We start from the raw sequence: 24,620 nt of genomic DNA on the forward strand, positions 1-24,620 counted from the left end.
CAAAAGGCCAACTTGAAAGACTAAGTGTCTCATTTCTCTACCAAACCACTCCGAACCCAAACTAATCAATACGATAACACCTAATACAGCTAAACAAGACATAAAGAAGTAGAAATGGGGAAAATGGAATGGTAATTCATGAAACAAGACAAACTAATCAATACGATAACACCTAATACAGTTACAATATACTTAATAATCCAGTTATTCCATTATATTTTTAACTTAAGTAGATTAACGTGGGAACATCGACAAGTTACGGAAACCAGAAACATGGGATAAACTCAAAGTTTTTAGCTGCCTATTGGCACTGCATTTATCTCAAAAATTATTCCACAGTTTACACAATAAAAAGAAGAAACATTTTAAGAGAAATTATTGATAAGGAAAAGAAAAAGAAAAAGAAAAAAAAAGGCATATTATTCTTTTCGTGTTACTATACTCAGTAAGAATACAAAGAAGAAAATGAAAAACTTGTCTCTCATAGTATACTCCCAGATTAATTTATTTTTACATAAAACTGCATATTAATTTTTCAAATGCATCATTGCATAAGTAAACACAGTTTTATGTGAAATCAAGACAAAAAGAGAGCCAAAGAATTATTAGATGCAGTTATTGAAGGTCGTTCATACGACTTAGAATAAAATAAAGATGAACAGTCGAAAGAGGACGGTAACCCTAGACTTTATAACATTAGTTCAATACCTTTTAAAAATTTATTTATTAACAACAACTCCTAATAAACCTTAGTATAGTTAACTTAATTAAACTAGATGTACATCCGATGCTAAAGTTTTTACCCCACCATTAGTTCCTAAGTTTTGATGGTTAACGGTTGCAACTTTATTTTACATAATTGAGGTACAAAGTTCAAATCCATGACAGTTCACTCCATTTTATTATCTATACTACATTAAAAGCACGAAGCCATTTAATAAAATATCGTTCGTCTTTTTTACCTTTTAAAAATAGGGTTCACACTGGATAAAATAGTCATTTAACTACTTTCCTAATATTTAGGACCTATAAATTCCTTAAAAATTGCTTATTAGATCATTCTTTATTTAAACTAGGCACCTAAAATTGAGGACTTTAAAATTGATTAAAATTTTACCTTAAATATAGATTTAAAAAGTCAATCATTTGGAATATTAATACAAAATTTAAAGAGTTCGTTTGAAGTAGTTTTTACATGGCATTTGGAAAGTAAAATCCTACTGGTACTCAAATTGTATTTATGGTGAACAAAATCATTTTTAACATTAATGAGTAAATTTTTTTGAAGAGTAATTTTACTTCATTAGTATTTGCAACAACTTGATTTAATTTATTTTAATTATGTCATAATTATGTGAGACTAAAATTAAATACTAAATATAAAGGAAAAATAATGTTTCACTTTTCTTTTAATTTTATCTTCTTCAATCAGTCTAGACTATCATAAAAGCACGAAACTTCAACATGAAATATTGATCGACTTTGTAATCATTTAAAAATAAATTTTATATTGGACAAAATTATCATTTAATTAATATTTTCTAATATTTGAGATGTTGAAATTAACTAAAATTTTGACTATTATATTTTTTCTTATTTAAACTATATAGGAACTCCTAATATTTAGGAATGTAGTAAGATTACTTATATAAATCAAGTGAGTTAATTTTCATAAGATCTCATGGTTTGAATTCACACATAACAATAATAATCCATGTGATATTAGAAGTTTTCTACTTCAAGATATCAAGAGACGAAACCTAAAGAAAATTATACAGAAATACTCAGGAGCTCACGTTTATTTTCAGATTGCTAAAATTTTATAGATTTGAGGTTGGTAATGTTCAAAATATTAGCTATTTCAAGCTATTCCTTTTTAAGAAAATATTAATTAAATATTTTTCAAAAGTGTTGTCATTGAGTTTTATAGTTTTTCATAGTGTCGATATGTGGTTGATGATATTACCCATCACTATTGAGCTAAAGGAAGTAGCAATATTTAGTAGTATATACCATCTCTTTATCACGATAATGACCGAATATACGCAGATAGGATGGCGTGAGAACCTAATTCTATCCTTAACGAAAGTCCAAAATAATAAGGTATTTGTAGATCAGTGATCTTCTTCTATCGAGTTAGATAAATGTAATTAACATTCATCATTTTTTAGGAATTTGGATTTTTCATAATTTTTATTTAATAATCCAGACACATTTGTCAATAACAATTATGTAATTTTAAAAAAAAATATTTGTTGATATGAGATACACGCGCAACGCGCGTACTCTAAGTAGGCGTTTGGACATGAATTCCAAAAAAAAAAAAATTCAAATTTGGAATTTCACTAAAATTTGGATTGAAGATGAAGTTGTGTTTGGTTATAGTTTTTGCAACATATTTGGATGTCTTTTTCTTTTCTTTTCAAAATCATGAAATATGATTTATACCCCACAACTTGTAAAAAATATCAAAACCACCCCAATATGATTATCCTACTTGAAATAAACAATCAAAAAGCTATTGTTTAACTGTTATCATATTATGCTTTACTGAATACAGAGAAGATGCAAAATCAATATCACATCTTCTAATTCTACTAACACATAGAGAAGGTGCAAAAGCAGGCATAGCCACATATTTCTCATAATCATGTAATCAAACTTCCAGTAGGCAGGGTTCAAGTATCAACTAGGACTGATGTTCCACCATCAGTCGCTAAAGATGTATCTGTCAAAGATGAAAAACTGATGGGGTCATTTTATAAATTTTAAAAATATAAGATAAATTTGTAAAACTAAAAACTAGAAAATTTCCATTTTCAATTGAAAAAGTGGTAAAAAGTGAGAACTAGTTTTTCAAATTTGAAAATGAATTTTCAAGTGAAAAAGGAAAAAATGGTAAGAATAGGATAACCAAACATTTAAAAAATTTTGAAAAAAAGGAAACATTTTGTATGTCCAAACGGGCTATAAGACTAGTTATGTATTTAAAAAGACGCGGAGAGTGGCGGCTTAGAAATAATTAATCTCTATGGTTTTGGTCTTGGTAAATTCAGTGTCGACACTTTCGCACTGCATCCTCTTTCCTAAATTGAAGTATTCCTTGAAATTCCAAAATGGCGGCTTAACTTTCCCTCCCCTTTTCAAAACTCTCCATTCATCTCAATAATCACTTTGCAATTTTTACCAATTTTCATATCCAACCTTTTCCCTCTTGCTTTCCTTTCCCTCCATTCTTCAAAACCTTAAGAAAATTCTAAATCCTCAAATTTCCCACTCCTTCAAAACCCTAACAACCCCCATTTCTGCTTTCTCTTCTTTTTTTCTCCACATTCAATGGAAACTCATTCCTCAGAAATCCTAGAAACTGACACTGAACTGGTTAATTCAGTAAATCCTCGCGAAACCCTAGATCGGTCTTCCCCAAATTCTCCTGAAAACTCAGCTAATTCGAACAAATTTGAAGGATTACAAATGGAGGAAGAAGAATTGGATTCATCACCTGTTCGGAGGTACACTCCATATTCTTCGTACACCAGCCATTGGTCTCAACCTTGGGGTCCAATCACCAATTCAAAGCCTTTGGGCTCACAATTGACTTCTACTGCTGAGCCCGACGACGACGAGCCATCAGCTTCTGGTTGGCCCGACGGGCCTAACAAAGTTGAAACTACGAAATCGGTATCAGTTGGGTCTCTGTGGAATTGTCATAGAGATGACGATGCTAAGTCGTTTATGCTGGTATTAATCTTCATGCTTCGCCAGTAGCTCCAGTTTTTCTTTTTTCTTGGGTACTTTTGTTATGTGTTGATTTTTTTTTTGGGGATTATTAACAGGGTGCAGGGCTTGCTAATTTAGGCAACACGTGCTTTCTAAACTCGGTATTGCAATCATTCATGCACACAGTGTCTCTGATTCAGGGCCTTAAGTTGAACGATCATGCCACACCCTGTGATAGTAAGAAATGACAATTAATCCCTTTGTTCCATTTTATATGTCTCTATTAAGTACTATTTAGAGAGTCAAGTAGTCATTTTTTTTATAAATTTTTTAATACTTCTTACATAGTTTCTGAACGAGTAATTATTTTTATTTTTTGGAAAAAATTAAAGGAACTTATGTTTAAATTAAGATCGAAACTCTTTAATTGTTTTTTGATACCGAACTCTGCATTGCCAATTATTCAACCATATGAGTTATGTCAGTGTATTTGGTTTAATTAATCTTGTCTAGTGGAGAGATTTCCTCTTTCTCTCTCTGTTTGTGAGGTTGCTTATTGTTTTGTTGTCTATGTAACAATTGCAGGTTACCTGAAAGGTTTCTGTGTAATTTGTGCGTTGAAAGAGCTTATTGATGCTTTACTGGTTTCTGAGACTGGTGTTGTCTCTCCCTGCAAATTTGTTAACAATTTAAGCTGTATCCTTTAAAATTACTTGTTTGTGATTTTTGGGATAATGTTCACATTTCATGTGTGTTTATCTTTTCTGCTTATGTATTCGTTACCCTTATTTCTTACTGACATATAAGAAAGATGACTGATTTTGGTATGGTACACACTATTGGTACATTCACATTTCTTCATTCCCTTTTATTATGCAGGAAAAGAAAAACCTAGATCTCGTTTAGGGCCTGTTTGGTTTGGATTATGTTAGCTAACCTAAACAGTTACTTTCATTAAATTAGCTTCCTTTATCATAGTCAATGTTTAGTTACATACAAAAGAATTGATTGTTAGTCAATTGTCTAATAAATTACCTTTCTAAATGATTATATAGAATATGAAGATTCAAATCAGACAGGCCAGCTTGGTATGAAGGTTGTATAAATTCATTGCTTTGTTTGCGAATCTGTAGCTGTTGTTTCACTGTCATCCTTAACTTCTTGAAAAAAAAAAGATTTTTCTTCCACTTTCCATCGGTTCCAACAAGAAGATGCTCACGAATTTCTGCAATGTTTTCTGGATAAACTTGAACAATGTTGTGATGTTTCAAGACCAAAAGGCAGCCCAACTTTGGAGACTGAGAACTTTGTGAAGCAGGCTTTTGGAGGTCGTTTAGTTAGCAAAGTAAGAACAAATGATTTATCAATTCTTTGTGCCTTTTGTTGTAAAATTGCATTCACATATATGTTCTGCTCTTCATTCTTATATGCAAATGTAGAACTAACATTCTGCGGATGCCTTTTTTTTCGAAATTGCAGCTGCGGTGTTGTAATTGTGGCCATTGTTCTGACACTTACGAGACACTAATTGATCTGAGTTTGGAGATTGAGGATGTTGACAGCCTAGCCACAGCTCTGGAGTCTTTCACAAAGGTTGAGAAGATAGAGGATTCAGAAATAAAATTTACATGTGAAAAATGTAAGGAGCAAGTCTCCATTGAGAAGCAGCTTGTGCTGGATAAGGCCCCTTCTGTTGCTGCCCTTCATTTGAAGAGATTCAAAACTGATGGTTCTCTTGTTGAGAAGATTGACAAATATGTTTCATTTCCACTGGAATTGGACTTGCATGCTTATGCTGATAACAACCAAAGTGATAATGTGAGTTCCTGTTACTCTGAGTCTATGCTAGGAATTAGTGTTGCAGGGATTCTTTTCTTTTTAGGAGTCTAAAAAGATGAAATAAAGTGAATTTTTTTTGTCTGGTAAAGAAGTTGATGAAGAGTAATTACTAGTGCTTAAATATATACTAGTATAGTTCCTGAGAAAAAAAAAGTTTTAGAGGTAAACTTTTCCTGCATACTTAAGTTTAGTAGCTGAAATTTCTGGGATTCTTACAATATATATATATTTTGTTGCAAAGGAATTTTGGAGGGCTTGTAGCTAATAGCTTGGGAGAAGTATTTTATCAAAATGAATTTAAATTTTCCTCCTTTGTTTATATTAGATAGGAAATGGAGTCTAAGCAGGGAAAATGTTGTGTACAAATTCACTATAATATTTTTAATTTAAGATCTTTCTTTCTTTTTGCTTAATCTTTATTAACTGGAACTGTATATGATTTTTAATTTTCCTTCCGGTGCACAGGAAGAAATGAAGTACGATCTTTATGCAGTTATAAGGCATGTAGGATTTTCATACACTTCTGGGCACTATTACAGCTTTATTCGCTCTGCTCCAAATGAATGGTACAAATTTGATGACTCAAAGGTATGTAATATACTGCAAATCAAGCTTCCTACTTTCTTTTAGGGCTCGTTTGGTAGGGGGATAAGGAATAATTAATCCCGGGACTAAATTTAATAAAAGTTTATCCCATGTTTGGTTGGGAAAAAATTACGGTATAATTAATCCCATGATTAGTTATCCGGGGATTGCAGTGTTTTTTTATTCCCATGGAAAGGTGAAATAACTAATACCGGGATAATTAATCCCCGTATAATTAATACTGGGATAACTTCTTTCCAACCAAATGACCCCTTAATGATTTTACTGTAGGATTAATCTGTTTCTCAATAGTCTGGTGCCTCTAACTCAGAAACCATTTTGTTTTTGTGCTGCATTCAATATCGTTTCGTCAATGCTTATTTTTGTTAGAGTACTCTGCAATTCTCCTGGCATAAAGGGTAGCACAAGCGATTATGATGAACTGACTTGATATTTGTTTAAACTTATAGGTTATTCAGGTTGGAGAAGATTTTGTTTTGTCGCAGGAAGCATATGTTCTGTTTTATGCAAAGAGGGGCACTCCCTGGTTTTCAGATTTTATTGAAGTGCAAAAGCCCTTTATAGATCCGTCCATACTGAACACCTCTCCCAAGTCAGTTTTAGATAATACAGATGTTGTCTGTGTTACTTCTCCGCGTCCGCCAAATCCGCGGGCTTTATGTGTCAAAGGCTCCAATGATGCTGCAAATGAGTTATCTCCCAATTCTCTCAACAAGGTTCAGGATAGTGACGGAAAGGAAAATGTGCAGACGAGGTCTGCTCCTGGACCACATGGTGCAAGTAACATTTTGCATCCCAAGTCACCTGAAGTGGATAAAGTGTCTTTTCCTTCAATACTCAAAGAAAACTGCAGTACTCTGGACCCCGGTGCACCTAGCAGAACTATATATATCACACCCAAAACGCCGTCTAGATCTCCGAGCCCAGAGATATATCGGGAAGATCCCCCAGGTAAACTCATCTTGCACTTCTATTTTTTTTTATAGACTTGTTGCCTATAGTGAATATAGAGAAGCTGGTGCGAGATCATTGGTTTTCATTTGCAAAAAATGATTACCATATTCCCCGTCCTCATCTAAGAACAGCAGACTGGGTTTCCTGCAAAAAGCAACTGCCGAAGGAGCTAGAGCAGAATATGGAAAGAAAGCAGGCGTGTACCCTGATAAAGAAAAGCATGCGTGGGTCTAGAGCCCAGCAATTACTAGCTGCAATGGGCGGGTCACACAGTGGAAGTTCTGTTAACAAGAAAAGGAGAAGAATGGATGTATCTCCAAGTAGAGATGATAGTAGTTCTACCGGTCGCCGGAGGTCTAGCCTTGGCTCTGTGTTTCGTACTGTAACGGCTGGAAGCCTAAGATGAGCAGGTTACATTTGGCAATAACACTAATAATTTTGGTATCTCATGAAATTTTTAACTGGAAAATCTGAACCAATGGAATAGGGTCTTGATCTGTATCCTCAAACAAACATGAGGGGTAGTTTTTAGATAATAGCAGCTGTTATTTTGTTGTTTATATTTCCGAGTTCCACTGTATAGTGCAGAGTAAGAGTTTTATGTTATATTCTCACAGTTGAGAATTATAATCTCTTATATACCTAGCGAGATTTTGTAGGAACTTTTAATTTCTGTACTACATAAGTGCCACTAATTTATTCATTCATAAATTTTGTTAAATTTCATAAATTAATTCCAAACTAGTTGACACAAATTCTCAATATCTAATTAGTCTTTGAGTAAAGTTAGGAGTTTTTTTAAAACTTAAAGTTGTCCAAATCTCGCGCTTTCAAAACCAGAATGCCTACTTGTGGTTAATATCTAAAACTTGAATATTTGAATAATCAAGTTTTAGAATTTTGAGACAAAAAATAATTGTAACTTCAAATTACTGGTTGTGCAAAAGAAACCACTAATAAAAAAGATGTAACCTCTTTAGAATGCAGAAAACCAATGGAGCTTTCCTATGTGTTAGATTTGTTTTAGGAGTAAAATACGTGCTTAGTTCAGAGTTATTTTTGAGCTTGTCGTAAGAAAGAGTTGGGATCCAAGAATCTCCAATAAACAAAGAGAAAGGAGATCACCTCAAACCAGGCAACTTATTTGGCTTCTTTGCATGATGTTCTTTTACATCATAGGTTTTATAAAGCATTTCTTGTTAACATCGAACAAATTATATTCCTGTTTCATTCTTCCTCTTCTTCAGCTCCTGAAAACTTCTATATAACTATCTGAAAGCCCTTGAGCAAATCCCTTCCGTTCTCCTTCAAAAAAAAAAAAAAGAAAAGAAATAATTAAAATGGAGGCCATGGCTACTAATATAGAAGAGAACAACTTGGGGAAGAAAATACATTTCAACTTTCAACTGACACTCATGGGGTCATCAGATGTTCCTAAACATGTGCTTATAGTTATGGATGCATTAAAAGAATTCTCCATTGAACCTCTTGAATGGACTCTCAAGAATGTTGCCTTGAAATCATGCTGCACTGTTACCATTCTTGGCATGATGCCCTGGCTCAATATTCCTCGTATACTTTCATGTTAAAATCATTTCCTAGAGTTGTAAATATATAGGTATATTTTTGCTTAATTGCTTTTGCGTTTTTTTATATATATATAGTCTCCACGAAGACATGGTCGGACATCTGGAGTGTGGATTTTGAATAAGTTCCAAAAAAAAGGGACCAGTACTGGAGAAGTGAGTATGCTAAGTATCACAAAGTTCAGTATTTAATTGACCTTTGCCAAAAATATGGGGTACGTCACTGCCTATCATATATCATCCCTTTATTTAAATGATTTCTACAACTGGAGTTTGCTTTCTGATATTTCATTTAGGTAGAACCAAAAATCAGAACTGAGATGGGCCATCCACTGAAATTCCTCGTGCTTCATTTGATCACTAGCCTTCAACCAAACCTAGTAGTATTCGACAGGTATTAATATCATGCCCTTGTAATCACTCTTTACACTATCACCGCAATTAATTTTATTCTATTGAAGGTTACTTGTATTACTGAATTCTACTCATTATTTACCTGTAAGGTTGTATAAAAATCTTTCTAATCTATCTATATCTATATCTATATTTATGTTATTTCAAAAATAAAAATATCGTTCCTCTTTTCTATTCTTTAAAAATAAATTTTACACTGAACAAATTTATAATTAATTATTTTTTAATATTAATTAACTAATATTTTTTTTCTTTTTTTTTCTTATTTGAAATATGTAGAAAATCCTAATATTACGGACTTTAAAATCGAGTAATATTTTACTTTATATAATTCACATTTAAATTGTGCATCTATTTTCCTTAAATCTAATCCTTTCACGTTTCCGTGGGTTTAAACGTTATGGATCGTTATTAAGGCTTTTATTTCAAGCTTTTGTCTTCGCTTTAATTTTGAATTTATTCATATATCTTTCTTAAACTCAATTTTAAATAGCGATAATTTTATACTAACAAATATATGACATATACTACATAAAAAATAAATTTGTGTGGTCTCCTATGTAATTATGAATTTACCACAAGTATTCCTAATCATGTAAAAACTAATAAGAATCCTACTTTTCTCCTTTAAGTTTCCTAGAATTTATGGTCGTTTTAACTAATTTGGAATCATTTGGAAACCACTTATTTCTAAGCTTGTCTATTTTTTTTTTCAGAATTATTTTAATCATATTTAAACTAAATTAGATGCTCGGTAATAAAGTTAGATAGCAACCACTTTAACTTTTCTAAAATTCATGACCTTAATAATCAATAAGAACCATTATTTTTGTGTGGGTAATGTTAGGAAAGCAGTAAATTTTTAACCACCTTCTTTCTTCTTATTTTTTAATAAAAATTAATGTTGATAATTTTGATGAAACTTCTTAATGGTCCTGTTGATTTGAAGATGTGATAATAACCAAATTTAGCAAATTTTTTGCAAGGAGATAAAAATAAAATATAAAAGTTAAGATATTAAGAATATACTAGAATGAATATATCCGACCTTCAAATCTCAAGAATTTAATATTTTAAATTTTAGATAAACTAATATTTAAATTTTAAAGTTGGAATTTTTACCTTCCTATGCCACATATGAAACCTTATTACCCTCAATGTTTAAGGCTAGAGATAATTACATTTAGTATACTAAATTACCATTTATATACCATAATTTAAAACAGGGATATAATTAATGGGGCATTTATATGAGGTATAATTATAGGACCGTATATTCCCACGTTTCTCTTTCTTTTCAGCTCAACCCCCCCTCCCCACGTTTTACCTTTACCCGTAACTCCCCCCACGTTTTACCTTTACCCTTCACTCCCCCATGTTTAGCGTCTGTTTTCTTCTTTACAGAACAAAAGCTACCCACGTTCTTCATTATTCTCCATTTAAATTCACCAAATATTGAAGTTATCATTCTACAAAATTCGTTCCCATCTTTAGTCAAGTTGAAGTTAAACCATGAAGAATATCAAATCTCCCAAAAAAACACCTAAAAAATCTATAGTAGGTGATATCCCCTCTTTCGATTTGGGTGTTTTAACACCAAAATCACCACAAAAACAAGTAAAATCTACACATGGAATGGAACCTACTACTCACAGTTCATCTCCTAGACAAATCCATGCCGAGATGAGAATAAAGCAAATGCACGATGTAGATGCTGGAGGAAGTGCTACACCAGGCGGCAAACAACTCAAAAGAAAGGGGAAAGAGGTATGTGTAGATGACGACTTTGCTGAAGATGTCCCTAAAATTCCAATAGTTAAAAACCCAAGTTGTCTCCTGCTTCCTCAAAACAAAAAAACGAAGAAACAGTCCAAAAAACTCCCAAAACTGGTTCAGAAAAAAATTTGGTGAAGGTAAACATTTATTATTTTCGTTTCCAGTTTTTTAGTTTTGTTTTGGATGTAAAAATCTCTTTTTTAAGTGTTTTAGTAAATTGTAGATTAGTTGTCTTAATTTTGTAGATTATTTGTAGTTGTGATTTTCTACAGTTTATAATTGTAGTTATTTTGTAGTCGTTTTGTAGTTATATTGTCGTTAGCTTTTAAATTTTGAAACAGAGCTGTAGTTACTTTTTTCTTCCTGCATTTTTGTAGATAATGTTTATATTTGTAGATATCTTGTAGTGTTTTGTAGTTATATGTTTGGGTAGGCTGTATTTTTTTGAAGCAGATTTGTATGTATTTTTTCTTCCTGATTTGTTTTTAGCTATTTGTGTAGTGATTGTGTAGTTATATGTAGATAATATGTAGATTAATGCTTCATTTTTATGCAGTTTACTAATGTGAAATAATTTATCATTTTGTATATCCCTCTTGAAAGGGCACAATTGTTCGTGCAAGAAAATATATTGTGATATATATAGTCCAATATTTAGGATATTTGTCCTTGTGCTTTATGTATTATATTTGTAAAACATAAACGTACCAAAAATTATTTTCACGCAAATTTAAAAGGATATTCCTTAGTTTCGAAAGACGAAAGTTGAATTTAGGGATAAGAATATACTTAAAAGCACATTGACCAGTATCTTAATATTTGCATGTATTACACTATTGTCAAAACTCTATATACTATCTGTGTACTATTACATAAGCTATTCGGTGTATCTAAGTTTTTCAGTAGCATGATGTGCATATTTTTCTTCAAAGTTAACCTCTATATATAATAGAAGATCAGTTTTCACTTTGTCTATTATATATACGGTGACACTAACATACATAAGAAATAATAAATGTGATGACCCGACCAGTCGTCTTATGAGTTACCGCTCTATTTTCCCATTTCAGCTTCTTTACGCTTCGTTATCCGTGTTTTATGTGATCGAGTTGATTAGTTCGAGTTCAGAGAGGATTTGGTAAGAAATGAGACACTTAGTCTCTTTTAAGAAGGCTTAAGTTGGACATTATTTTGCCCCACATAATATGGCTTATGGGGTGCTTAGATTCCACACTTTGTGTGATCCTAGCATTCCTAGCCAGATAAAAGAGTTATTGTCTCCAAATGCTTTAAAACTTTTTAAAAACACTTATTTTGGTTACTTATTGTCTCTCCTCTCTATTTGTATGCAAAACCAAGCTATTCATCTTCTGATGAAGTATGAACTGTCTAAGTTTAACGAATCATTTTTTTCAGTCCACTTGAAGGGGGAAAATTGATTTTTTTTATTGAGAGAGTTTGGTTTAATTACCGGTTTAAATTGTGTGAATCAGTTTACAGATTATGGATATACTTCTAGTTATGTTAGCAAATTAATGAATAGCTATTTTCCTAACAAAAAAAGAGTAGAGAAGTGGTATTTGAAAAACATAGTAACAAATAGATCTTGGGTAAACGATGAGGATGCAGTCAAGTTGTGCATTCTTTATCTTTTAGAATTTTTTGTTTGCCCTTATGACAAAGACCATGTATCTTTTACAGACCACTTTAGGCTCTATTTGGTAGAGTCTGGTCAGTTTGAGTCATACCCATGGGGTATTAAATCGTTCAATCGGGTTATGGAATCCGTTAGGCATCGTCTAAATCCCCGTGTACATTCTTATATCATACGGGGATGCTCATTAGCCTTGCAGTGTGGCTTTATGAGTGTTGCTCGACCGTCAGCACAGAGCTTGCTACGAGGTGTTCTGACTCAATACCTCGCATATTAAGATGGTCAGCTACTAAGGGGCAGATTTGGTTAACTGCCTTTGAAGAGAAGATGATCAAGCCTGAGTGGATTAAGGTATTTTTTTCCAGTTTTGTATGTTGCTACATTTACCTTCATAATATCTACAATTAGTCTACATTTTCAGCCTTAGTGGAACGAACTATTTTTTTCATCATTCAGTTCACAAGCATGACTGAGTCTGGAGAAGAGATTGGAGTGCTTACTCTGCCAAACAAGATTGAGTATGAAGATGAGCAAGGTGCAAGATCATCAGAGGTTCCAAATGCTGATTCTCCAACATTGGAACCCAAACATACAGATTGTCAAGAGGACAAGGAATCTGTGGCTAAGAAGCTCAGAAAGCTAGAAAAGAGAATTGAGCAGGTAATATTATTAACTACAATATATTTACATATTTGCTACAATTTATCTACATTTCATAACAATTTATGTAGTATACATTGTAGTTAAATTGTAGTATAATTCTATAGTCAGCCTTGTTGGGATTGCACACATTGTAGTTAAATTGTAGTATAATTGTAGCAATTTGTAGACAATTGTGAAAACAATACTGCCTCGTACATAATTAAACTGATTTGTAATTTATTTGAATAAAATTACCAACTAACTATATTTTTAACTTTTAGGTTGATGGAAAGTTAGAGGATTTTAGGAAGGCTGTATTTGAAGAACTCCATGACCTTCGAGTGTTTATAGATGATTCTGTGAAGAGTGCTTTGAATTTGATAAACAGGAAATATGATGTGGATGAGGCAAAGGTAAGAGTTGACATATATTTATATACCAAAACAAATTATGACATATGAAACAATATACTCAAACTAACATAAAATCTTTAGTTTGCTGGTAGTTCAACCAAAAACAATGACCAACAACAAGGAGTGAACAACCAACAATTTTCAGTTCAATATTGGTGATCAAGTGCATGCAAGCACAAGCAACACATGTATCTACAAAATACCTACAAATATATACACTTAGTATAAAAATTTATAGAGCATAGTTTTATTATTCACATTTTATCTACAACTTCCTACATATATCTACAACTTTCAAGGCAACATTATCTAGTATTATTTATCTTTTTTTAATTATAAATTGAAGCTGCAGTTTGTCCAGAACATGTTCCAGAACATGTTGACTTATATTCAGAATTTTAAGAAGCAGCTGAGGTAGAACAAGCAGGTATAATATCATACTTTCATTCAGAATAAATAATTGTTGTTTATACAATTTTACATTCATGTTAAGTAAGTTATGTTTTATGTAATAGATATTGAAGATATCAATGCACAGTCCCCCATTCACGGAGTGACAGTAGCAGGTCAGACAGAACAAGTTATTGAGAAATAGCTAAATGAAGGTAAAGATGCACATCATGTGGATGAAGTTGTTTCTGAAGGATCAGGCATTGATAAGAAGGGTGTGACATTGGATGACTTTGATTTGCCAGACAACTTAACACAATTGGTTAAGTATGGCGAGCCCATACCAGATGAAGCAACCCCTATTTATCCGGGGAGAACCAGGCAACGGGAGAAACATGCACGATTACCTTTCATACCTCTATATAGTTCTAGAGGCAGCAACTCTATTGGACCTAATATTTTCTACCTCTAGCACCCCTTCACAACTCTTATAGGTGAAAATGTAGATTCTGATGTGTTAGATAAGTTCAACAAGTGGTTATACCACCGTAGTGACAAAGTATCTAAGAGGTATGAATGCTTAATTTGACACTTTCATTTCAGCATTTTAAAGTTTAAATATGTAATTCATTCTGTGATTTTTTTGATTGGACATTTATTTGTTGTTACAGGAGGAAGGCTCCCTTTTCCATAAAGGATAACCAAATCAAGCCTTGGTTAGACCTTGGAGTTGAAAAGGTGGATAAGAAGGACTGGTTTTATTCCCTTGCTCACCCCGGACAAGTCCTCAATGACTCGGTAAGTATCAAAGAATAAATTCACAAGATATATTTTGTCTTCTGTTTTGTAGTATAATTGTAGTTATATTGTAGATATGAAATATGTGACCATGCCTTTTATTATAAATTGTAAATATAATGTAGACATTTCTTATAAATGTTGCTCTTATTATTTATAGTGTGATTGTATTTAGGTTGGACTTTATGTATCATATTTGATGATGAATTGTATGTAAAAATTTTATATTTGATAATTTAGACAGAATTGGTATATCTGTATTTCATGATTGTAGTTAATTTGTAGTTAAATTATAGAGCAAGTTGAAGACTTATAATATTAATTGTAGTTTGAATGTAGATATTATTGAGACCTTATGGTAGCTGCTGTGTTCCATGTGTTGCTGTGTATAGCAGCTAAAGTGTAGCTATTTGTTAGATTAGTTGAATTCTGGCTTTGTAGTTTAAAGTGTAGTTGCTTTATTGATAATTGTAGTTACACTGTAGCTTATAGTAGATTTTATTTTATTTTGCAGCACATTGATGTTATTATGTATTACTTGAGAAAAAGAGGCAAATATGGCCCCAACAACAACACTAGGTTTACAACAACCGATTGCTTGTTCAAGTCAAAGATTGAACAAATCTATGAGAAGTTCATAAGTTCTCCGCCAGAAAAAAGTATTCGGTTGTTAAACCCGATGATGATGTTGCAGAATATATTCTTGGGTATAGACTTCTTGCTAATGTTGCCTGGGATGAAGTTGACTATGTCATCATGCCCGTGAACATTGCAGAGAATTTTCATTGGTTGTTGGTCGTTTTCGACATAGCGGACAGACAACTTTATGTGTATGATTCTATGGTGTCTTCACACCATCATAATGCTGTTGAATCATGTGTTGATAAGTTTTCAATCATTATCCCTCTATATTTGTCCTGCACTGGTTTCTACGGGAAGCGTAAAGACATTGATTTCAAGACCACAAAGGCATACATTGAGAAACTAGTTACAAACCCTCTCAACATATAGTGGATGGTTGCGGAGATTCCATAGCAAAAGGAAGGATCACTGTAAAAAAATTATTCTCTCTTTCTAGATGTTTAATTTTTTTTTATAATCATTTGTTAAATAATTTTTTTTGTCTTATGCAACGATTGTGGTGTATTTGTGGCTGCTTTTGCGGAGTATGTTAGCCTTGGAGATCTGTCAATCCCTTCAGAAGACCTTTCGGATATCGACCAACACCGTAGATGCTATGGAGCTCTCCTATGGGACTATGCTATAAAGAAGCAAGAAGATGGGTCAATCAGTGAAAGTGAGGTTACAGGCAGGCTAGCAAGGAGGAAAAGTGCTCCTGCTTTGAATGAGAAGACTAGGGTCGAGAGAAAGAAGAAATAGTGTCCTGTTTTCCTAGTTTAGTTGATGTCAATTTGTAGTTGAAGGAGAATACATTGCTTTATGAACAAAATTTTTATTTTTTATTGCAGCATACCTTTTTGTTTTGTTATTTTATCTTTCATTATTAGTTGTTCACTTGAATATAAATTGGTTGTGTTACAACACTGTATCTTTATTATATTAAACATGAGTATTTTGATGTTAGAATACAGTTTGCCTACAAATAATCTTCACAATATCTACATTTTGGAAACCCTCAATGTAGTTATTGTATATAATTTTGTAGTTGTATATGTTCATAATTTTTATGAAATACCTTCAAGTTCTAGGTAATATCTGTATAGAACTGTCAGTTGAAGTTATATTATACAACAAACAGAAGAAATAAATACTCCAATCATAGAAATATATTATCCACAATCTACAAATCATCTACAAATTATTACCAAGACAACAATTTAACTACATTTAACCTATATTTTACCTACAATCTGGAAACACTTTACATTAAAGTTACTTTTTTAATATCAGTTGTATTGTAGATAATAAATATTAAAATTTAATTACACTATATCAAAGACAAATTTAGATGCCTGACACAATACATAAAAGCATATTAAACACACATAAACAAATTGTAGCCTACTTCATAATTATCTTTAAAAACTTAAACGATTACACAAAAAATCTGCTAACTTTAACTCACTAACAGTTAGTTTGAATAACTATTCTAACTACATGATATTCATTTCTTCTTGGGCGCATTCTTGCAAGATCTTTTGTTATGCCCTTCACCTCCACAATTTCCACATGACACCTTGTACTTCTTTGACTTTATTTCATCATATGTTTTATATCTTTCCTTTTGAGGTCTCCCTGGCTGCCTTTTATCTCCCATCGGTGGATTTACTACCTCATTCAAAATATGTTGTGGCACATTCCATTTGCTTTCATCAGGAAGAGGATTTACTGGTAATTCATACGTACGCAGAAGGCTCTCCCTTGTGTAATATGGAGAGCGATAGTTTTCATATGTTTCATTCCTATACCTTAATGCTGCCAAAGCATGCGCACATGGAAGTTCTTCAAGTTGGAATTGGCCACAGCTACATTTCTTGTTTTCTAGACACACAATGTACCGCTTCACAACATCTAACACAGTATGTATATGATCTGTTGAAGCCCTCACCTATAATTGCAGAGCAAACATAAAAAATATTATCTCAATCATAAAAATAGATTATCTACAACTTATCTACAAATCATCTACAAATATTCTACACCTTATCTACAACCTACAATTATCTACAATTTGACTACAATTTATCTACAATCTGGAAACACTGCATATTTGTCACGACCCGAATTCCCCACCGTCAGGAGTCGTGATGGCGCCTATTGTCGGAGCTAGGCAAGCCAACCTTAACATACCTTTTCAACTAATTTTCAACAAGATAATAATAGAAACAATAAATTCAAGCGGAAGTCTTAATTTAATATTAAATGAACGAAAATGCGGAAAAATTAACATCATCCTCTACCCAAGATTTAGTGTCACAATACTCACGGACTACTATAAGATACTACAAATAAGAGTTTGAAAGAAAATACATAAGGAGTCTGCTTCGATACAATGAAAACAAACAGAAATAAAATAGATGAGACTCAGGGCCCACACACGCCAGCGAACTACCTAGGAGTCTCTGGACTGAAGGCACGCTCCCAATCTACTGCTACTGCGGTCCGTAAGCAACTCCCGAATCTATGCACAAAAAGGGCACAGAAGTGTAGCATCAGCACAACCGACCCCATGTGCTGGTAAGTGCCTGGCCTAACCCCGGCGAGGTAGTGACGAGGCTAGACCGGACCTACCTCAAATAACCTGTACAGATATATGTGCAACAATGGAAAGATATACAGAATTTAAACAGATAATAGGGAGGGGACATGCTGTGGGGTGTAACAATTTAGATATAAGACCAACGAACAGAGAGATGGAAACTGAATAATTAACATCTATGAAAGAGAGCAAGTGAATCAACAACGGCACGACACCATCCTTCGTGCTTTTACTCTCAATTCTCACCAAAACTGTCAAATATAGTGCACGACATCACCCTTCGTGCTTTTCCTCACATAACTCTCACATCAAGGCACGGAATTACCCTTCGTGCTCAAATAACTAGAGACATGGCACGGAAAGACCCTTCGTGCATAATTATCAAAACATGGCACGGAAAGGCCCTTCGTGCATAATTATCAAAACATGGCATGGAAAGACCCTTCGGGCATAATTATCAAAACATGGCACGGAAAGACCCTTCGTGCATAATTATCAAAACATGGCACGGAAAGACCCTTCGTGCATAATTATCAAAACATGGCACGGAAAGACCCTTCGTGCATAATCGCTCTTCCTCACCCAATCATCAGTCACAACCAATCGGGAAAGGGAATATACAACAAGATTAAACATCCCGGCAAGGGAGAACAAATCAACAATAGGTCCCGGCAAGGGAAAAATACCACATTTCCTTCTTTAACTCATTTGCTTCTCAACTATCACTTCATAATTATATTAGCAAGTAATTAGCTCAACTGTTTCACATCTTTCGAATTTAAAAGCAACTACGACTCACGGTCATGCTAGACTCCGGTGTATAGATAACCGTCACCATGCCTATACACCGTACTCCACAGTTAACACGTAGCAAATAATATCCAAATCCTAATCCCTCAAGCCAAAGTTAGAACAAACACTTACCTCGAATGCTCCAAACTCAACTCACGCTTCTAGTATAGCTTTACCTCTTGATTCCACCACCAATCCACTCGAATCTAGTCATAAGTTACTTAATCACATTAATAATTACTAAATGAATCATCCCCAATGCATGAAAATAGATTTTTCAAGGTTTTTCCCAAAAAGGTCAAAAATACCCCCGGACCCACGTGGTCGAAACTCGAGGTTCGGACCAAAACCCGGTTACCCATTCCCCCATGAGTCCAAATATATGATTTGTTTTTAAATCGGACCCCAAATTGAGGTCCAACTTCTCAATTTGTAGAAAACCTAGGTTCTACCCAAAACACCCAATTTTCCCCATGAAAATCTTTGATTTGAAGTTGAAATTATGTTAAAAGATGTTAAGGAATAAAGAAATTAAGTCAGAAATCACCTACCAATCGTTTTGGAGAAGAAAAGTTGTTTGGAAAATCGCCTCTTAGGTTTTGGGTTTTTGAAAAGTGAAAAATGACTGAGATTTTCCGAACTTGTATACCTTTCTGAGGACCTGGCGCGGACCGCACAAAAATGTGTTGCGGCCACGCCGAGTGGGAGAAAAATTGGGGCTTCTCTGAACCCTTCCAGCGCGGACCGCATTGTTTTGGTGCGCGGCCGCGCTAGTTGACCTGAAACCCTAGCCCTCAGACTCAGCCACGCGGACCGCACAAAAAGGCATCGCGGCCGTGCGTCTCTAGCGCGGACCGCGCGAAAATGACCGCGGCCGCGGTGGTGTCTGCAACACCTGAACCTGCATATTCTTAAGTCCAAGACCTCCCAGGCCCCATTCAAAACTCACCCGAGCCCTCGGGGCTCCAAACCAAACATGCACACAACCTTAAAAATATCTTACGGACTTACTCGTGCGATCAAATCGCCAAAATAACATCATATACATAGGATCAAGCCTCAAACACATGATTTTCTTTTCTTCAACTTTCATAACTCAAATTCTCAATTTTTAGTCCGAAACACGTCATATGACGTCCGTTTTTAGCCAAACTTTACAGATAGTGCTTAACACATATTTAAGACTTGTACTGGGCGTCAGAACCAAAATACGAGCCCGATACCTATATTTTCTAACTCCTTTTCATTTCAAATTTTCATATCAAATTTTAGAAAAACAATTTCTTTCAAAAATTCATTTCTCGGGCTTGGGACCTCAGAATTTGATTCCGGGCACACGCCCAAGTCCCATATTTTTCTACGGACCCTCCGGGACCGTCGAATCACAGGTCCGGGTCCGTTTACCCAAAATGTTGACCGATGTTAACATTATGCATATTAATACCAAAATTCATCAAATGTTTCACATAATTCACATATTCTAACATAAAAACTTTCCGGCTACGCGCTCGAACTACGCACACCAATCGAGGCAACTAAAAGCGAGGTTTTCAAGGCCTCGAAAGCGCGGAACAAGGAAGAACTACGGTGATGACCCTTCGAGTCGTCACAATATTACGTAATTTATTTTTTTTGCACCAAATAAACAGATCTTACCCTAAGCTTCTGAGATAATGTTCTGTTGTTCTCTAATTCTTTGTTGAATTTGGACCCAAGAAATGTGAAAGTACCCTTCGCCTTCAATAACTTCTCGTTGGTCCAATGTTCTAGCAGTGTCCGCATATACTCTAAAAGGTCAAATATCGGTAGCTCTCTTGCATCTTTTGTTACAGTGTTCAACGACTCTGCAATATTTGATGTCATTGTCCACGTTCTATCCACTGTTGCATGTACTCGTGACCATCTATGATAGCCAATATCATATAGGTAAGATTTCATACGCGAGTCTACCTCTTCAATCTTCGACATCCTTTCATTAAATTCATCCAGAGTGTATGACCGTACTGTAGCAAAGTACAATTCATGTAATTGTAGATGACCCTTCTTGAATTTTGACCTTATATTTGTCCAAATATGCCACATGCAAGAGTAGTGTGGCATGCCCGGATAGACAATTGATGTTGCCTTTAGTATACTCTCATTCCTATTTTAAACGACACACATTGAAAGTTTTTCACCATATGCCTGCTTGAATTGCTCAAAGAACCACTTCCAAGATGCGTCGTTTTCAGAAACCACAGTATATGCCAAGGGCAATATTGTACCTACATTATTAATTCATAAAATATTAATTGGCAGCTTTGAAAATGTATATAAAAAAATAAATACATAACAACTACAATATATCTTCATAATATAGACGATTTATCTACATTTCATGTAATAGCTACAAAATAACTACAAAATTACTACAATGTATCTACATTTTATAGACTGCCTACAAAATAACTACAAAATTTTTACACTTTTTACCTGCTGCACCCATGGTGCTTGCTGTCAGCATAATCCCCAGTAGGCTGACTTTAAGAATGTCCCATCAACCACTACTACTGGCCTACAATATTTCCAACCACTTGTTGATGTACAAAGAGCAACAAATGCGTATAAGAAACATTCATTTACTGTCTTCTTCAATTTAACAATCGAACCAGGATAAGTCTCCTCAAGAATATAAAAATATTTGGGTAATTTGCTATAGGAGTCAGCCGGATTCCCTCTCAAAAACTGTAAAGCCTTTTCCTTTGCTCTCCATGCTTGCATGTAGCTTAGGTTCACTTCGTGTTCGGATAACATGTCAGTTTGTATGTCCTTTAGTGTGTAAACAGTCTTAGGATCATAATACTTTGGAATGACCATGCTACCAACTACAACTGCAGTACGTTTGCGCTGTATGAATGTTTCGCCCATTAAGGAGCATGTGTGTTGTCGGTTGAAACTCCTTATCTTGAACATTGCAGAATCATTAATTGACGTTGCCTTGAAGTGCCATTTACAGTTTTCACCAATGCATACAAGCCCGTAGCTACAAAAAAATACAATATTTAATACAGATTATAAATGTATATGCAACAAAAGGACTGTTTTAACATAGAGTAACATAAACTACAATTTAACTACAATGTAACTACAATGTTTAAAAAACACATATCTTGAGTAAAACACTGCTTTTAATGATATTTTCTCCACAAATATCTCCATACCTTCTATGACTAGATCTTTTAACTCTGAACTGGAACTTGTGCATCACAGAAAAGTGCTTCATTGCAGCAACTACAGTTTGCTTGTCCTGATACACTTGTCCTTCTTCAATAGCAGTTTGCATAGATTTTGTTATTATTTCACTTTTATATTCCTCTATAGCTGGAGAGGATGGAATATCAAGTAACTTTAGGGATCCAGACGAACCTGCATCAAAATAAAGATAAACAGTGTCATTATAATTTTGTAGAATCTTTGTAGATATAGTGAAAATTTTGTAGTCATCCATTTTAGGATGTCAGACATTGTAGTTAAATTGTACTATAACTATTGCAATTTGTAGAAATTTGTGAAAACAATACTGCTTCATACATAATTTAACTGATTTGTATTTTATTTGACTAGATTTTGTTCTAAACATAGATTGTAGTTTTATTTGAAGACAACATTTTGAAATCAACAGTTTCTAATCATAGATTGTAGTTTATTTTGTCGTATAAATGTAGTAACTTTGTAGATAATTTTGAAAACAACATTGCTTTATTCTTTCATTAAACTGATTTGTAGTTTAATTGTAGGTAAATGTAGTAATTTCGTAGATAATACCGTAAAACCATAATTCTATGCAATTTCGAACTATACAAACCTGCACTTGTGTTATCATTGGTGATTGCCAATTTCTTATTGAAATCTCATACACTTATACATAACGGATATGAACCTAAGTTTTTATTCTCCTTTTTGGTTTCCATATACACACGAACCCCCATATCATTCCTAATCTCCATTAGAGGACAATTGTCGTTCACCATGTATTTGATTTCTACAATTTTTTCTGAAGTATCAATCGATAGTTATTCTGCAATTGTAGAAATCAGAATACTGTAGCTTGCATTCTCATCTACCACAATGGCATCAACTTCAAAATCTCTAAATCTCCCATAGTTATCCCAATTCCCATTCAATTGTTGCATGATTGCGATTTTAGACATGATTGCGTATTGTTGCTGATGTATTATTCTAAATTTTTCCGGTTTTTTTGGATTTCTAGATTAAGAGAAAAAAAGATGAAGAACAGATATATGATCGCCAATTTGATTTTTGAAAACGACGAAGAACAAAATATAGCAATGTTGAGTTGTTGAATCTCGAAGATTTGAATTCTACAATTTGAATTCAGTTTGTTGAAGCTGTTCGTAGTTTGTTGAAGCTGTTCGTACTTTTTTTAAAATTTTTTGAATTGTAGTTTAAAATAAATTACGCAGATGCGAAATCTCCTTTCCATTTCAAAACTTGAATTTAATGTAGAATCAATCAATCCCAAGATTCTTTCCTGATTTTTCGCGCGTTATTAAGGGAAGATTCTGCCCTATTAATTCCTAATAAACGAATGGTACAGAAATTGTAGAAAAAATGTGGAATAGGTGGGTAATTTAGATACTATGCACATATTTGGTAATAAAATTTCATATATGGTATAGGAAGGAAAAAATCCCTTTAAAGTTTACAATATGAATTCTCAAGCTTAGCGTTAGCTAGGTCATCTATTTTGTTGACTAAATAAGATTAATATGTAAAAATTGCACGGGGCATCCTATTTGGTCGCCCCCATTTAACCTATACCCATTTGTTTAAAAACTTTTAACTTGTACCCACTTTTTAAATAACTTTAACCCCCTTTCTCCTCCTCCTTCGTTTTCTTCTTCAAGTTACAAAATAAACTGGTATTTATCTCCAGAAGCAATGTTGCTTTAGTTATAAGGTCAATTTTTTTTAGTTGAACAGTTCGACAGTTGTACTTCTACTCCAAATTTATAGCAAATTAGTCTTAGGAAAAAGTTTAAGTTACCAGTAGGATGAGCTGTAAAATTTTGGAGTTTTTGTATGTTTATTCGTGTTTGAGATGAGAAGATGTACACTATTTTTCTTAAAAAATCACTGCTAATTGTGGTGATTCAGCTCTAGAGCTGAAGTTCGCCAGTTACAAAACAAAAACTTCAGCTCTAGAACTGATGTTCACCAGTTACAAACAAAAACTTCAGCTCTAGAGCTGAAGTTCGCCAGTTACAAAAACAAAACTTCAGCTCTAGAGCTAAAGTTCGCCAGTTATAAAACAAAAACTTCAGCTCTAGAACTGAATTTCACCAGTTACAAACAAAAACTTCAGCTCTAGAGCTGAAGTTCGCCAGTTAAAAAACAAAAACTTCAGCTCTAGAGCTGAAATTCGCCAGTTACAAAAACAAAAACTTCAGCTCTAGAGCTGAACTTCAGGCTCGACTACTAGAATGCTGAAGTTTTGCGTGATTGCCTTTGCTACTTCAGCCCCGTATGCTGAAGTTATGCGAAAAAGTGGGTATGTTTGCAATTTTTTTTGCAAAGCGGGCACAAGTTAAAACGTGATACAAAAAGCGGGTATAGATGCAAATGCCTCGATTAATTTTCATCATTTTCAAGAGCTTATATTTTTTAAATTTTATTTTATAACTCAAACGCATTGTTTAATACTCCCTCCATTTCAATTTATGTGAACCTATTTCCTTTTCAGCCCGTGCTAAAAACGATGATCTCTTTCCATACTTTGAAAATAATTTAACTTTATGTAATGATTTATCGTCACA

General features: G+C 33.7%; 3 protein-coding genes and 1 long non-coding RNA gene across 8 annotated transcripts; 2 read left to right on the forward strand and 2 right to left on the reverse strand.

Moving 5' to 3' along the window:
- The first annotated feature begins 2,999 nt into the window (after positions 1-2,999).
- LOC107814694 (ubiquitin carboxyl-terminal hydrolase 20) lies at positions 3,000-7,749 on the forward strand. Its single transcript, XM_016640143.2, has 8 exons — positions 3,000-3,741; positions 3,837-3,957; positions 4,306-4,416; positions 4,896-5,065; positions 5,200-5,538; positions 6,025-6,147; positions 6,615-7,116; positions 7,251-7,749. The coding sequence occupies exons 1-8, from the start codon at positions 3,337-3,339 to the stop codon at positions 7,523-7,525; spliced, it is 2,046 nt and encodes a 681-aa protein (XP_016495629.2). The 5' UTR covers positions 3,000-3,336; the 3' UTR covers positions 7,526-7,749.
- A 487-nt stretch (positions 7,750-8,236) lies between these two features.
- On the reverse strand, positions 8,237-8,601 carry LOC107814695 (uncharacterized). The gene is made up of 2 exons (XR_001654607.2): positions 8,512-8,601; positions 8,237-8,424 (listed from the first exon to the last, which is right to left on the reverse strand). It is a non-coding gene; the product is annotated as an uncharacterized LOC107814695 (long non-coding RNA).
- A 985-nt stretch (positions 8,602-9,586) lies between these two features.
- LOC142181126 (uncharacterized) lies at positions 9,587-16,258 on the forward strand. Of its 5 annotated transcripts, none has more exons than XM_075253457.1 (9): positions 9,590-12,900; positions 13,006-13,209; positions 13,473-13,604; positions 13,686-13,792; positions 13,951-14,031; positions 14,120-14,564; positions 14,666-14,792; positions 15,307-15,844; positions 15,960-16,258. In XM_075253457.1, the coding sequence occupies exons 1-4, from the start codon at positions 12,730-12,732 to the stop codon at positions 13,761-13,763; spliced, it is 585 nt and encodes a 194-aa protein (XP_075109558.1). In that variant the 5' UTR covers positions 9,590-12,729; the 3' UTR covers positions 13,764-13,792; positions 13,951-14,031; positions 14,120-14,564; positions 14,666-14,792; positions 15,307-15,844; positions 15,960-16,258. The 5 variants fall into 5 exon arrangements, with proteins under 5 accessions (XP_075109568.1, XP_075109564.1, XP_075109558.1 ...); XM_075253456.1 differs by having other exon boundaries at positions 14,120-14,209; positions 14,300-14,564; positions 15,307-16,258; XM_075253467.1 differs by lacking the exon at positions 13,686-13,792 and having other exon boundaries at positions 9,587-12,900; positions 13,957-14,031; positions 14,120-14,209; positions 14,300-14,564; positions 15,307-16,258.
- Positions 16,259-16,917: 659 nt separating this feature from the next.
- Positions 16,918-20,772, reverse strand: LOC107814693 (uncharacterized). The gene is made up of 2 exons (XM_075221192.1): positions 20,461-20,772; positions 16,918-17,361 (listed from the first exon to the last, which is right to left on the reverse strand). Exons 1-2 carry the CDS (start codon positions 20,770-20,772, stop codon positions 16,918-16,920), a joined length of 756 nt encoding a protein of 251 aa, XP_075077293.1.
- Positions 20,773-24,620: the final 3,848 nt, after the last annotated feature.

Source organism: Nicotiana tabacum, chromosome 1, assembly GCF_000715075.1.
Source record: "Nicotiana tabacum cultivar K326 chromosome 1, ASM71507v2, whole genome shotgun sequence".
Lineage (NCBI taxonomy): Eukaryota > Viridiplantae > Streptophyta > Magnoliopsida > Solanales > Solanaceae > Nicotiana > Nicotiana tabacum.